The sequence below is a fragment of the Sminthopsis crassicaudata genome, chromosome 4, assembly GCF_048593235.1.
Source record: "Sminthopsis crassicaudata isolate SCR6 chromosome 4, ASM4859323v1, whole genome shotgun sequence".
NCBI classification, from domain to species: Eukaryota; Metazoa; Chordata; class Mammalia; order Dasyuromorphia; family Dasyuridae; genus Sminthopsis; species Sminthopsis crassicaudata.
Genome location: NC_133620.1, coordinates 93,318,814 through 93,332,059, shown reverse-complemented (window position 1 = coordinate 93,332,059; position 13,246 = coordinate 93,318,814). Strand labels below are relative to the sequence as shown.

Genomic DNA, 13,246 nt, shown 5'->3' with positions numbered 1-13,246 from the left:
GAGTTCATTTATTTTTATCTGTTGATAGTGCCTTTTAAATGATTACACCCTAGGAATAGCTCCATAACCTTTCCCTAGTTAACTTAGGAGATATTGTCTGATAGTATTATATTTCTAGGGCTAGAAAAGCCCTTGGAGATCATTTAGTCTAATACCCTTCATTTCTCAAATCAAAAACATGAGTTCCAAGCATGTTAAATGGCTTGCCCAAGGTCAAACATTGGGTCAGATTTTAAATCCAAGTCCTCTAACTCCAAACCAATATCTTTTTCTGTGCCAATGTATCATAACAGAGATAATCTCTAATTTCATTAAACGAACAGCAGATATTTACAGAGCATTTCCATGGTGCTTAGTTAGAGTATGGGTGAGATCCTATAGACAAAGAAAAGAATATTTGGATGCTAGGCTAATGGACTGAGAATAGATCAATTTTTATTAAGACTCATCAGAGATCCTTTTTTTTTTTTAAATCAACAATGCTGTCTCAAAATATGAAGAAAAACATAGTACACATTACAAAATATTTGCCCTTCCTAACAGCTGCAAAGCTTCTATTCATCATTGCTGGATTCTCAAAAACCTCAATTTTGAGAATTATTTAAGTATAGTAGTTGAGTGTTTCCATAATTGTCACAATCCTAGAAGTAAGACTAAAATTCAAAAAGTTAATAAAACATCTAAATGTGCTGGTAAATTTTGAGCAAGTGGTAGGTCATTGTAGGTATGATTTGCCACATGCAAAGGAAGTGGGCAAACCTGTTGAGTTATTCGCTGTATCAGCGATGAGTGTGGGAAAGACAGCAGGACTGCTGCTGAGTGTTTGATTGACAGATCCATCGGAGAGAGCGTGAGAGGCTGCATGGGTGGTAAGGTGGGTGCTCTTGGTTGGTGACACACCTGAGGTAAGAAAGTAAGATTGTTATGTTAGTTTCTCCCTGACTTTAGATAAGCTACGCAAATACTAAGAAATTATAAAACAGAATTTTCCAAAAGTCCTCTATGTTATTCATCTGCTATTCTAATAACTTAGGTAGCTAAGTCCAGGTAGGTTTGGTGAAAAAAAAATACCCCATAGCCTCTGCTTTTTTTCCTTTTTACATTGCCCTAAAGTGTTATTTAGTCCTGATACCTCTAAGTTTAGGAACCTGGGGGGAAAAGTCCATTTTTGGTTCTCTACTCCTATCCCTGGGTGAGACACATCAGAAAAAGGGAACAAAAGATAAAGAAATCACCTGCCTTTGATTCAGGCAAGGTCCTTCATTTTGACTGAGTATGTAATAGTATCTCCTATATCTGATTCAGAAGCCTTACAGTTTAAGAGAGACAAATACTCCCCTCTAATGGGATTCTTCCTCAATCTTTTTTTGATCTAACTCTTTTAGGATCAGTGTAGAACATCCTTTCCAATGTTGTGATTGCATAGGAATTCCATGGGCCCCTGGTGGAAGGAATTACTTCACAGAAAGAGACTTGCAATATGATTTGCCCTCCTGAGAAAGATCCTAGATATATTGCTTTTTGCAATAATATGAGCCTGGGGATGGTAAGACATGTAAATATGCTTCATATATATTATGTTCGTTGATATATTTTGTAGTTTTGATTAAATATATACGTATATGTATGTATATATATAATTTTAGATCCATTCCTGGACCCAGGATGTTCTATGAATACACATAAAAATAGGTTTCCTTCATGATCTGAGTCAGAAATTCAAAACAAAGAAAGGTAGCCATTAGTTTGAGGTGATGTCTATTAACTTAACTTGGCCAATAAGTGTAAGGCCAAAATCGAGCCAGGAAATAATAGAAGTTTGGAATACCATGTAGTCATAGACCACAGAGTAGTGTAGTGTAGACCACAGAGGTCATTGAAGCAACTTATTCATTTTAGTTATGAAACAAATAAAATATTATATTCTACAGAAAATTTTGGTCCTCTTCAAATCACCCGTGATGGTATACATATGGGTTCTCACTGGCAAATTGCCCATCATAGATCATTTTTTTACTTCAGTAAAGACATTCTGCCTTTCTTTTAACTAATGCTGACCTGATATATTCTGCTCAAGGTTTGGGTCCCTATACCATAGACCTCTAGTTTACATAGGTGTCAATCTTAACACATGTAGTTAATCCAGATCCCTTTCTAAGGAAACTGTCTATTTGGGGTATGGAAATGTGGAATTTTAAACTACAAAAGGACAACATGAGGATATTGGGTATAAGGAGTATTCCGAAGGCTACCTATAAATAAAAGTAAAGGTAGAAAAAAGGGAAATGGAAAAGAACTGAAGATATCTTTCCTTAATATTGATAAGGTCTTTCAAAGTGAGCTTTCTCTCTTCCCGACTCATGTTTAGGTATAAGCTCACATATGATCTTCTGTTCAGAAACTACTAGAATTTACCCAAAGAAACTTTTCTTTCAAGAATCAGATTTCAATATAAAATAGGTTCAATATTTCCTTATTGTAATTTTTAATAAATTTCATTCTCTCAAAAGCCAACCTGTCACATCAGTAGCAAAAGTTTTGACATTACTGCCAGAATCCAAGGATACATCAGTTGAAGTAATAGGTGAGTTAAGAGAAGCCATGGTCACTGTGGCAACATTTTCTCTTTCAGAGATGCTTGCGGGTAAGAATGCAGTGGAGCGAGTAAGTGGTGGGCCTGTTGGAAGTGGAGAATAGGGCTTTTGAGCCTCAATTGGTCCTGCTATGTGATGGTAGGTAGAAGAAAGCAAAAAATTATATATGATAGACATCTTAATATGGGAACACAGCAGATTCAATCTTTTCCTTTAATTATTTTCTTCTCCAACAGGCTGTGATTAGTTATAAACAAAATGAAAGACAGTATCTACCCTTTTACTAGGTATATTCACAACATCATTATTTATCCAAAATAACAAGTGATTTGGTAAAATTAGTTATCTAGGTTTTTTTTAAAGAACTGGCAAAGATAAGAGAATACTTTTCAGAGATGGGAAGGGAAGTTGTAATTGAAGTTAGTAAAGAACTAGAGAGAGGGGTAGAAAGGCTTGGAGAAAAGAACAAAGTGAGTTTTTGTTTTTGTTTTGTTTTGTTTTTCGCAACTTTCACAAAGAAATTACCAAACAGAAATTGAATTCCACAAATAAGTATTTTGAAAAAAAGTCTTTGAATTTAAACAACTGATAAATATACTTTTTTTTTAAAGTGCCAAAATGGGTAACACAAATGTTTAAACATTCTTTCTTCCATCGTTAATTCAAAGGATGCCTTGCGGGGAAAAAACATTGTAATTAGTCTCTATGACATGAGCCACAAACCATTAGTGTTATCCCTTTAATACTCTTAGCAAATAATTATGAATCTCTCAATCACAAATTTATTTCAATTAAATAGAATTATTTTGTATTTTCTTCCTATAAAATCTCTCAACATGAATTTCATAATTTACTAATTATGAAAAGCAATGCTTCGCATTTGTAGTAATAATTTCATTCTTACATGAAATGAGAAATTTTTAAAATAGAAAAACTTTATTTAAAAGGCCAAGATCATATAGGAAAAGAATAAGGCACAGACCATCCCTATTTATATGCTAGCTACTGGAGTTGTAGCAAAGGTGTTTTCAATGAGCTTACTGAGGATGAGCTTAGATCTTAATAATTTTGTTCAGTTACAAGGCAGTTCTTTCATCCACCTATACGAAACTCCATAAAACAATGAATATTGGGAAATAATAGCAGGATAAAACTTAAGAACTAGTTTTATCTTAATTCTGCCAAAAACATGAGAGCAATTAGATTGCAGGATTACAAATAACTGCTTATCTAGGGCTTTATGATTATAAAGTAAAAGATACTTATGATATGACAATATTATCCTGTAAGTAGTACCACCCTTCTTTAATATTGATATGTATTCCTTATCAATCTTTATTAGCTCAATCAATTTGGTTCATCTTTCACAGTGGCTTATAAACAAAATCAGATTGAGGACAATTATTGATTATGACAAAAGACTGGGAGAGTTAGGAGGAAAGAGTAAAAGGGACTGAAGAATGTGATTGAGAAGGAAAAAAAGAGGTGGAGTAGAGAAATGAACCAAAGAATAAGAGGGGAGAGAGGAATTTATAAGCAAAACTGGGGAAAATAGAAATTAAAAGTGTAAAAAAATACTTTGGTTTACAAAAACTTACATATGGAATGTCACTCATGTACAGTGAACCCAAGTCCTCTGACTTTTGTATTTCTTTTGAAATTCTCATTTTGAGAATACCTGACAGTTGTCTTAGAAACAAGCATGAATAACAAAATATTTTTTAAACAAATAGGTAAAACAAATAATAGAAGACAAAAATATCAGCCTCTTACCGCTTACGCCATCTGTAACTTGTCCTGTAAAAGAGAAAGACAATATATCAATACAAAAGTACACAGTTTTTATATAATCTCTTAGACATTTGTGGTTAAGAAAGACTTTTCAGGGTTTTGCTACCAATCTAGTTGAATTCCATTCCTTCTCTCAAAATTAAATATTAAATTAAAATCAATCAATTAATTAAATATAAATAACTATAACTAAATTATAATTAATTAAATATAAAATTAAACATTAAATATACCACTGTCAATATTAAACTTTATTTTTCAAAATTTTTCATTTTTTATCATTGTTTTCTGTTTATAACATAAAAATAAAACAGGCCATAAAATAGAAGGGTTTTGTTGTTGTTGTTGTTGTTATTGTCACTGTTTTGTTTTATTTTTTTTGCAGTGAAATGGTGACAATTTGAGTAAAATTCTAATTCTGCTAGTGAAAATTAATGAGACTGAGCAAGTTATTTGGTGCCTGATGCAAATTACTCAGTCTTTTTCAATATCAATATTCTCATTCAGAAAATGAATGGAATGGACCAGTTGACTTCACTTCCTTTAGTTCTAGATGTATGATTTTATCTATAAAATAAGAAATGGGAACTTGTTTTTGTTTTACTTTTAATAGTTCTAGTCAATATAATTGGTATTATATTATTAATATAACTGGCATCTTTTGTAATCTTATGCATTTTGTTTATTGTATTATATTTATTTATATTTACTGTATTATAAAATATTCTAATATAGGTTCTATAAGATTCACCAGATTGGCAAAGGGATCCGTCAGACCAAAAATAATAACCTCTGACCCAGATCATATCTAAAGTCCTATTTCCAAATCTTATTTGACTGATAAATTGGTACAATCTCAGTTTCAGATATACTTGATAGCATCTTTTGTGAAAAAATATTCCAAGCTTCACTGAGAAAAAAAAATCTTCATGTGGCCTAGAAATGGTCACTTTTTCTATAGGTAGATGAGAGCAAACTCACAAGACTGCCAGTCTAACTTCCACAAAGCTTTGAGAAGTTATATTCTCAACAGTTCCAATCATATCACCATCTCCTTAAATTTCATTGACCCCTTATAATCTCTAAAATTAAGCATCTATTCTTTTCTTTAGCATTTAAAACCCTTCATAATATAATTTATTAGGAATTACTCTTCTTTATAGACTTCCAAACCTACTGGCCTACTTGTTCTAAGTAGGCACCAACTTTTGCCCATACTAGATCCCCATGATTGGAATGTTTTCTCTCTTCATCTCAGTCTTAGAATCTTCATGTGCATTTAAACTCAGGTCAAATGCTTTCTCCAAAATAAAGCCTTCTTAAGCTCCCTAACTATTAGTAGCCCTTTCCACATTATTTTATACCATTTATGGAAAGTGTTCCAAAAGCCCTAAGGCAGTTAAAATTGCATAGGTCACATCTGCTTGTAAGTGAATATTTATTATTTCCCCTGATAAAATGAAAGCTATTTTCATACAGGAACCATTTCACTTTTTTTTTGTCTTTATCTTCATTACCTAACATAATGATTAGTACATAGTAGAAACTTGCTAAATATGATTTGATTGAATGATTAATTAGTGAAGTGTATATGGACTCAAAGATCATTTTGTGTCACCCTATGCAATGAACAACTGATTTACAGTAAATCTTTCTTAAATATGGTAAACCTAAACTACAGATTTTCTTCAGTAAATATCAGTTCTGTGAGTAACACAAACTTCTTCAGTCATTTTTCCTGGTTTACTCCCTTCCAAAATTATTGTCTTTTTTGCAATCAAGTTTTCCTATAAGATAGCTATATAACTATTTTATATATTTATTTTTCCCATAATCAACTTCTCTTCATTTTTGATTCTCTTGCTTAATTATTCATTTTAAGATTCTTGAGAAGTATCTTCACTGAATGTTCTTTTTACTTTTCTATTTTTACCACTAAAAATCTTTCCCACCAGCTCAAATGCCACTTCCTTTATGATGTCTTCCATGATTACCACATCTTAGAATCAATAGACATATTTTTCCATGGCCATTTATTTTTGAAAATGAGCACATCATTCTTGCATGTATGAAAAATATTAGGCCTAAAAAACAAATAGTTCTTTATTCATGTCTTACAACAATGATGCATTACAGTATAGAGAGGGACCTTTGTTTCTGGTCATGGCTACAGAGCATAAGTCCTACAATGTCCAACAAGTTGGAAAGGCATCACAACATGGACTATGATGAGCAACATGTGCATCATCTAAGGGAAAACCTAGCTGAATTTAGAGTAGCTCATCACCAAAAGGTGAGCCACTAGGAGATGACATTTTGGGAACCCAAAAGAACTTGTAAAGGAAGGTGTTTTTGTATCTTCTCAATTCTAGTAACTTTCCTCTGTCAATTACTTCCTTTATATAGCTTTTTTTGTACTTTTTTGTTTGTTTTCTTTCTCTCTAAAAGAAGGTATGGTATGCTCCTTGAGAACAGGGACTAATTTTTGCCTTTCTTTGCATCCCCACTGCTTAGCACAGTACATGGCACATAGAAGATCCTTTATAAGATTTAATGAAGTTGTAGATCTATTTGGAGGAAGCATGTACATCAAAGAAATCATGTCTTTTTGAACAATGGAAGTTATGTTACTAATTATTAAAATGTCTGCCATATGAACCCAATAAGTCTCTATGAGTTTTACTAAGAAAAAGAAAATAAGATCTAATATTAGTCAATAAACATTAGCAGCTGTAGCAATAGCCTACATAAGAAGTAGAGGGAGTTCTAATCATGAAATATTAGTAGTTTGTCCTTTGACCCTGAGCCTATTACCTGACATTTCTTACTTCAATTTTACCCACACAAAAGGGAGAGAGCTACATGGGACTATTTTTATCACATTATTGCAAGAGAGATAGAAATGACTGCAAGAATGAATGCAAATATTAATGACTTACCATTCAAAGTCATTTACTATGGCAATGATGAGAGGGATGTTTAAAAACTGTTGGAAGGCGTTTCTCAATCTAACCTACAACAATTATGACTAATAGTATCAAACTCAAGTGAGAATGGGGGCCCCTAAAACATATATATATATGTATATATATATATATACATATATATATATATAGTACGATTTTCTGTTATATTTTTATTCATTTTGCTAACATTTCCTAAATACTTTTTAATCTGGTTGTGGAAGCTGCAGAAAGTATAAAGCATGTTTGACATCTATGTTGTAAAGCAGGAGTTCTTAATATTTTGAGCTTGAAAGATTTGGAGCAGTCTGGTAAACTTAAGCACTCCTCAGAAAAATATGAGCTTTTTTTTTAATCCCATGAAATGAAAACTTTAGGATTAAAAAAAATTAGGTTACTGAAAATAAATGGGATTTTTTTATCTACATATTCACAGATAGACTTTTTAGCATCAGAGAACTCCAGTTTAAAAACTAATGCATGCAACAGACCCTATAATATATTCAATTTATTCCATTACCAACTTCCATTTTATCTACTTTCATAATTGAAGGGAAGTTAGGTATGGTAATGGCTAAAGCACTGGGACTAGAGACAGGAAGACCTGAGTTCAAATTTAGCTTCAGACAGTTACTTGCTATATGACCCTAGGACAATCATTTAACTCCTACTTGTTTCAGGAGGTTTTCAATAATAAGTGCTTTTCAATAAAAACACTTACTTTCCAGGGTTGTTGTGAGGATCAAATGAGATAATAATTGTAAAATATTCAGCACAGTGTCTAGCACATAGTAAGTATAAATAAATATTAATTATTAGTAGTATTACATTCTCATAAAATAACCTATTCTATTAATAAAATAGGAGAGATTATTTAAATTTTGAAACCTCATGATTAATATTGATTTTACAATCTGTCAATATTCTAAGTTGAAGCAATGAAACTTTTCAAAAAAAACTGAATTTTTTTAAAGTGGTTGGAAAGAAGACCATGAGGCAGGAGATTTATCAGTTCTTCACAATAAATGGCAAAATGATATCAATCAAATACTGTCCACCTTTGGAAACATATTCCTTTGAACTCTCACATTCAGATTGTCCTAATATATAGTATTTATAAAAATAAAAATTTCTGAGAATTGGCTTTGTGAATCATTATGATTAAAATTGTATTTCTTATAAAAACATATAAATAAAGACTATCTGCATCTAGAAAAGGAGAATAATTTAAATATACATGTACATATATGTATCTATACATATGTGCACATGTGCACACACACACATATATATACACACATTTATATCTACTCTGTGGGGAGAAGGAAAAATTTATATGATAATTTTATTATATATTTAAAAGAAATAGCTAATTGTATATAATGACTAAGCAGTTTCATATATAATCATTTTTATTTTACTACATAATGGAAATGCTTGCTTTTATTTCATAAATTAAAATAAAACAAAATAAATTTTAAAAATTGTAGTTCAAAGGAAATTTCAAGTGATAAGGCTGATATTTAAATTTATTTAGTCCATCACATTGATTTTGATACAATATCATAGTTTGCTGACAAAAAGAGCTCCATTTATGGTACAGAAAAATGATTAGCATTTAAGTGGAGGCACACACATCACCACTGCTATTTAGGTAGACAAGCCTACCCTGATAGAACAACACAAGAATGGGATGCTTCATCGTGCACTTATATATATTTGCTGTTCTGTACAGGAAACATTTGTTCAAAAATAGTAAAGGGTCCATGTTAAAGACCATGTTACAGAACTGTCTTGCCTCTCCCTCCAAAAAAACCACAACAATTCAATGTATTCGGATTATCACAGCTTTTCCTTCTTTCCAGTTCTGTTATTTGCTGCCATGCTTTTGCCAATCAACAGAGCCCCTCACATTCAATATTTATCTCCTGTTACCATTCATTCTGTCTCAGGATTTGTCTTTTTTCCTCGACTTAGTGCTTTTGCTTAAATGCTGTTCCTTGCCATTAAAAACAATAATTTTTTTTTTCCAACAAACTGTTTCATGGCCAGAATCTCTACACAAATCACATCCTTCAGCTTTTTAAAACAAACCCCCAGGCCTAAGCATCACTATTTAAGTAGAATATTAAGACATGGTAAGGGATATATGAACTTCTGGTTCCTGGCACACTGAGATCAAAACACAGTTTGTCATCTAGACACTGATTTACCATAAGGGTCCCTGTAAGACTTCTCATCAATATGACAAGTGATATCATACCCATTCAGCTGCACAAAAATTCCTATTATTTTAACATTCCAAAGAGGAAAAACAAAACAGAAAAAGAAAAGACAGCACCTGGAAGTCAAGGAATTATTCAGGGCTAGGGGGATGAAAGCTGAATGTTTCTGGCAACATAAAAACTACAACCCAGCACTCTGATTGTTTCACCAATGGATGAGAAGAAAATGAGAACTTGATTTTTTTAATGGAAATTTTGAAAAAAAAAATGAAAAATGTTAATTGAATTTAAAAAATTCAAAATTTCCATAAAAAATCAAACTGCTCTACAGATGATAGTAAAATATTACATTTATGTATACATATATGAGATTTTGCATACAACAATCTAATTAGAGATTGACAATTGATTATCTATGGGACATCAGTTGCCCAAAGAACTAATTTCCCAACTGCCAGGCTTATATTCACCCTTACCTCTTTCCTCCTTATATTATTTATACATGCAAAATGAGGTGAATAATGACAGTAAAAATAAACAATGGTCAAATCCCATTTTTTCTTAATTATGAGCTTTTTTAAAAAAAAATGACTTGTATCATTTTTGTTTCTTTTATCTTTTGTGAGCTGGACCATTTCTTTAGTTCCCCTCCCTTTGCATATGCTAATAGATGCGATGATTTCACTGATGTAGGGAATTTCCAGATGAAGAAACTTCCTCTAACAAGACAGATTATCTTTTCTTATTGTTACTTAGGTCATTGGAAAGTCAAGTGATTTGCTTATGATCCCATAACTAGGATATGTGACAAGTGGGACTTGTAACCAAGTTTTCTTGGCTCTAAGACCAGCTCTCTCTACCTATTGTATAACATTGCTACCCTGCTCCCAGAGGGTAAGATATATAATATGTCAACTACTACATAAAGAAATGGCCTGTGAAGAATCTAACTTAATCTGTACTAATGCTCTTAAAAAGAGCCTTTAATCAATCAATAACTAATAATAATTTATAGTCACAATGCTAAGTTCTAAGGATAAAAGTGTAAAGACTGAAATAATAAAATAATCCATACTCAAAAGGAACTGGCATTCAAACATGGAAGAGAAATCGTAGTTATTGAATGATGTTATGTTTAGGAGGCTGTTCTAACAATAATGTAAAATTGGTGCTGTTGATACTATAGTTAGATCTTAGGATAGAAACAAATTAGCTTGTGTTTACCAGTTTAAGAACTTCTATTGTTTGCTATTGTATTACAAACATTCAAAGCCTGCTATGGTTACATCAATGTGCATAATCCTAGCAATAATGCAGAATGCAACCCAATTTTTTCTGGCAATCCTGTGGTACTGCTGTCCATATCCTCCCATTAGTTTGCAATTAGGTGGGTGCATGGGGGGGAATCTAATGTGTCAACAGCCTATCTCAATTTCCTTTAACATCATGAAGATACCAATAGAGCACAAGAAATCTCTAGTTCCCTTCATGACTCAAGACTCCTAAACTGCTTTTGCCTTTCTCTTTCCAACAGTATACCTGATTTTCTGTGTTTTCTGTAGACTTATATGTGTGTACTGTTTCCCCTAGTATAATATAAGCTACTTGAAGGAAGGAAATGTATCACTTGATTTATTGTTATCATAGTAAGTAATTATTGAACCCCTTGAATGTTATAAGATGAAGCAGAGATAGAACAAAAATACATTTATTCTGTAATAGAAATAGACAATAAAAGCATAAAGTTGCAATGTACTTTGTAAAGTTTATAAAGTTCTTTACTCACAATAATGAGACAAGAAACTTTTTCTTACATAATAGTAGTTAATATCTCTTTCTGAAAACATGTAAATTGATTCCTTATTTTTAAAAGAATTTTGCTTGTTAATAAATTGATAAATTGCCAATGCACAATATGATAGATCACTGACCAGTGAGAGGGACAAGTGTGTTTCTAGTTGTGATTCTGCCATTATTAGCCATTATTGCCTTAAGTAAGTCAATTATTTTTTCATGGACCTCAGTTTGCTCATCTAAAATAAGTGACTTGAACTTGATCTCTAAGGACCATTTATAAAACTTCTATGTGTTTTTTTTTTATTCTGTATTGTGTTGATTCAAACAAATTAATAAACTACAATAGGTAACAAAGCAGAGTGGTTGTGTATTCATTGCCATGCCATATTTGCTATTAAAGTCAGACCCTCAACTTCATGCTGATCTTAGTTTATAAATGGCCAAGTTGTTTTCATTATTTAAAAAGATGATATTTACTAAGAACTCAATAGATGGCACCATAACCCCAAAAAACTCTTTAACACATCCAGTCAGAGAGCTACTTCCCATTATAATCCTGTTGTGAGACACCAGAGGAATGGAATAGATACATTAAAAAGATGAAAATGTAGATCACAGAACATTTGATCTTCAAAGCCATGTTATTCCAACACATGTATTGTTACTGAATTTACCTTTCCCAATATGTTTCTTTTACAACTTTAAATGTTTAAATGATCATATATCAAAGTTACCCTTGAAGTCACACCCCTAAGTCCTTGATCTGAGACTTTAGCAAGAATATTGCTAGAATCAGTTTGAATGAAAAATGATATCTCAAAAGACAGATATAGTTTTAATTTTCTTTAAAGGGAAAGAACAATATTTCCAAAGGGTTTAAGTATTTTTGTCTGACTGGAACTAAAAATCTGGTAAAATATAGGCTGTAAAAAAGCAGAATGAATGCTGTCCTTGGAATCTATGATAACTATTATGAAAGATTTGAAATTTTGCTGCCAAATGTGCATTCTCTAAATGTTTTGGTCTTGGGTCCTATTTATACATTTTTAAATTATTGAGGATCTCCAAAGAGCTTTTGTTTCTATGGATTATATTTACCATATTAGAAATCAAAACATTTTATGAAATTAGTTTAGACTTTGTGAACCTACTTGAAGGATCTTAGGAACCTCCAAGTGGTTCCCTGACCACATTTTGCTAATTTAGGCTTGAGACCCAATTACTGAGAATTGATAATGACCAACCTAACCTCAAAGAAGAGCTATTTATGTCAGACCTAGCACTAGAAAATCTACACCTTTTGAGCTCCCATCCATTGTTCAAAAGAACAATTCTACCTAAGGAGGAAAAATTGCGATGGATGTATTTGCCGACTAGTTATCACAGTCAACAGGAAATGATTCTTGTCCAGAAACTATTCAAAGTAGTGGCAATACAAATCAGGATAGCGAAAACATTTCTAAATAAAAATCTGTGATTCCATGTATGGGTTTTCTTTCTTCCAAAGCAGATCACAGCCTATTGGTAATAGTTAATATTTAGCCAATGTTCTATAATTTGCAAAATATCTTACATAGGTTTTACTTGAGCCCAAAACAAGCCTGTGAGCTGGATACTACAAATATTTCCATCTCAGCTTTACAGATGAGGAAACTAAGGGTCAGAGGCATTATGGAACTTGCCTATAGCCACACAGATAGTGTCAAGAAGAATTTTGAACTGAGGTCTGCCTGACTAAATTGAGAATTGCAATAACTATGCCAGATCGTTTCTTGATTCCTTCTTAGTGGATTTCTATGATTAAATAAAAACAAAATCATGACTTAGTGGACAGTCTTCTAATAATAGACTTATCTTGAAAAAGTTAGATTGGCTT

At 32.1% G+C, this 13,246-nt stretch overlaps 1 protein-coding gene across 9 annotated transcripts in view; it reads right to left on the bottom strand.

Annotated features, from left to right (window-relative positions):
- PTPRC (protein tyrosine phosphatase receptor type C) overlaps positions 1-13,246 on the bottom strand; it is a 134,555-nt gene that overhangs the window by 58,869 nt on the left and 62,440 nt on the right. For 4 of the 9 annotated variants that reach the window (XM_074308694.1, XM_074308696.1, XM_074308697.1 and 1 more), the window contains exons 3-5: positions 4,368-4,391; positions 2,516-2,677; positions 760-900 (exon numbers count right to left, since the gene is read on the bottom strand). In XM_074308694.1, the coding sequence (XP_074164795.1) occupies positions 760-900; positions 2,516-2,677; positions 4,368-4,391 (327 nt within the window). The remainder of the gene's footprint in view (positions 1-759; positions 901-2,515; positions 2,678-4,367; positions 4,392-13,246) is intronic. The other 5 variants (XM_074308699.1, XM_074308700.1, XM_074308702.1 and 2 more) reach the window with 3 other exon arrangements.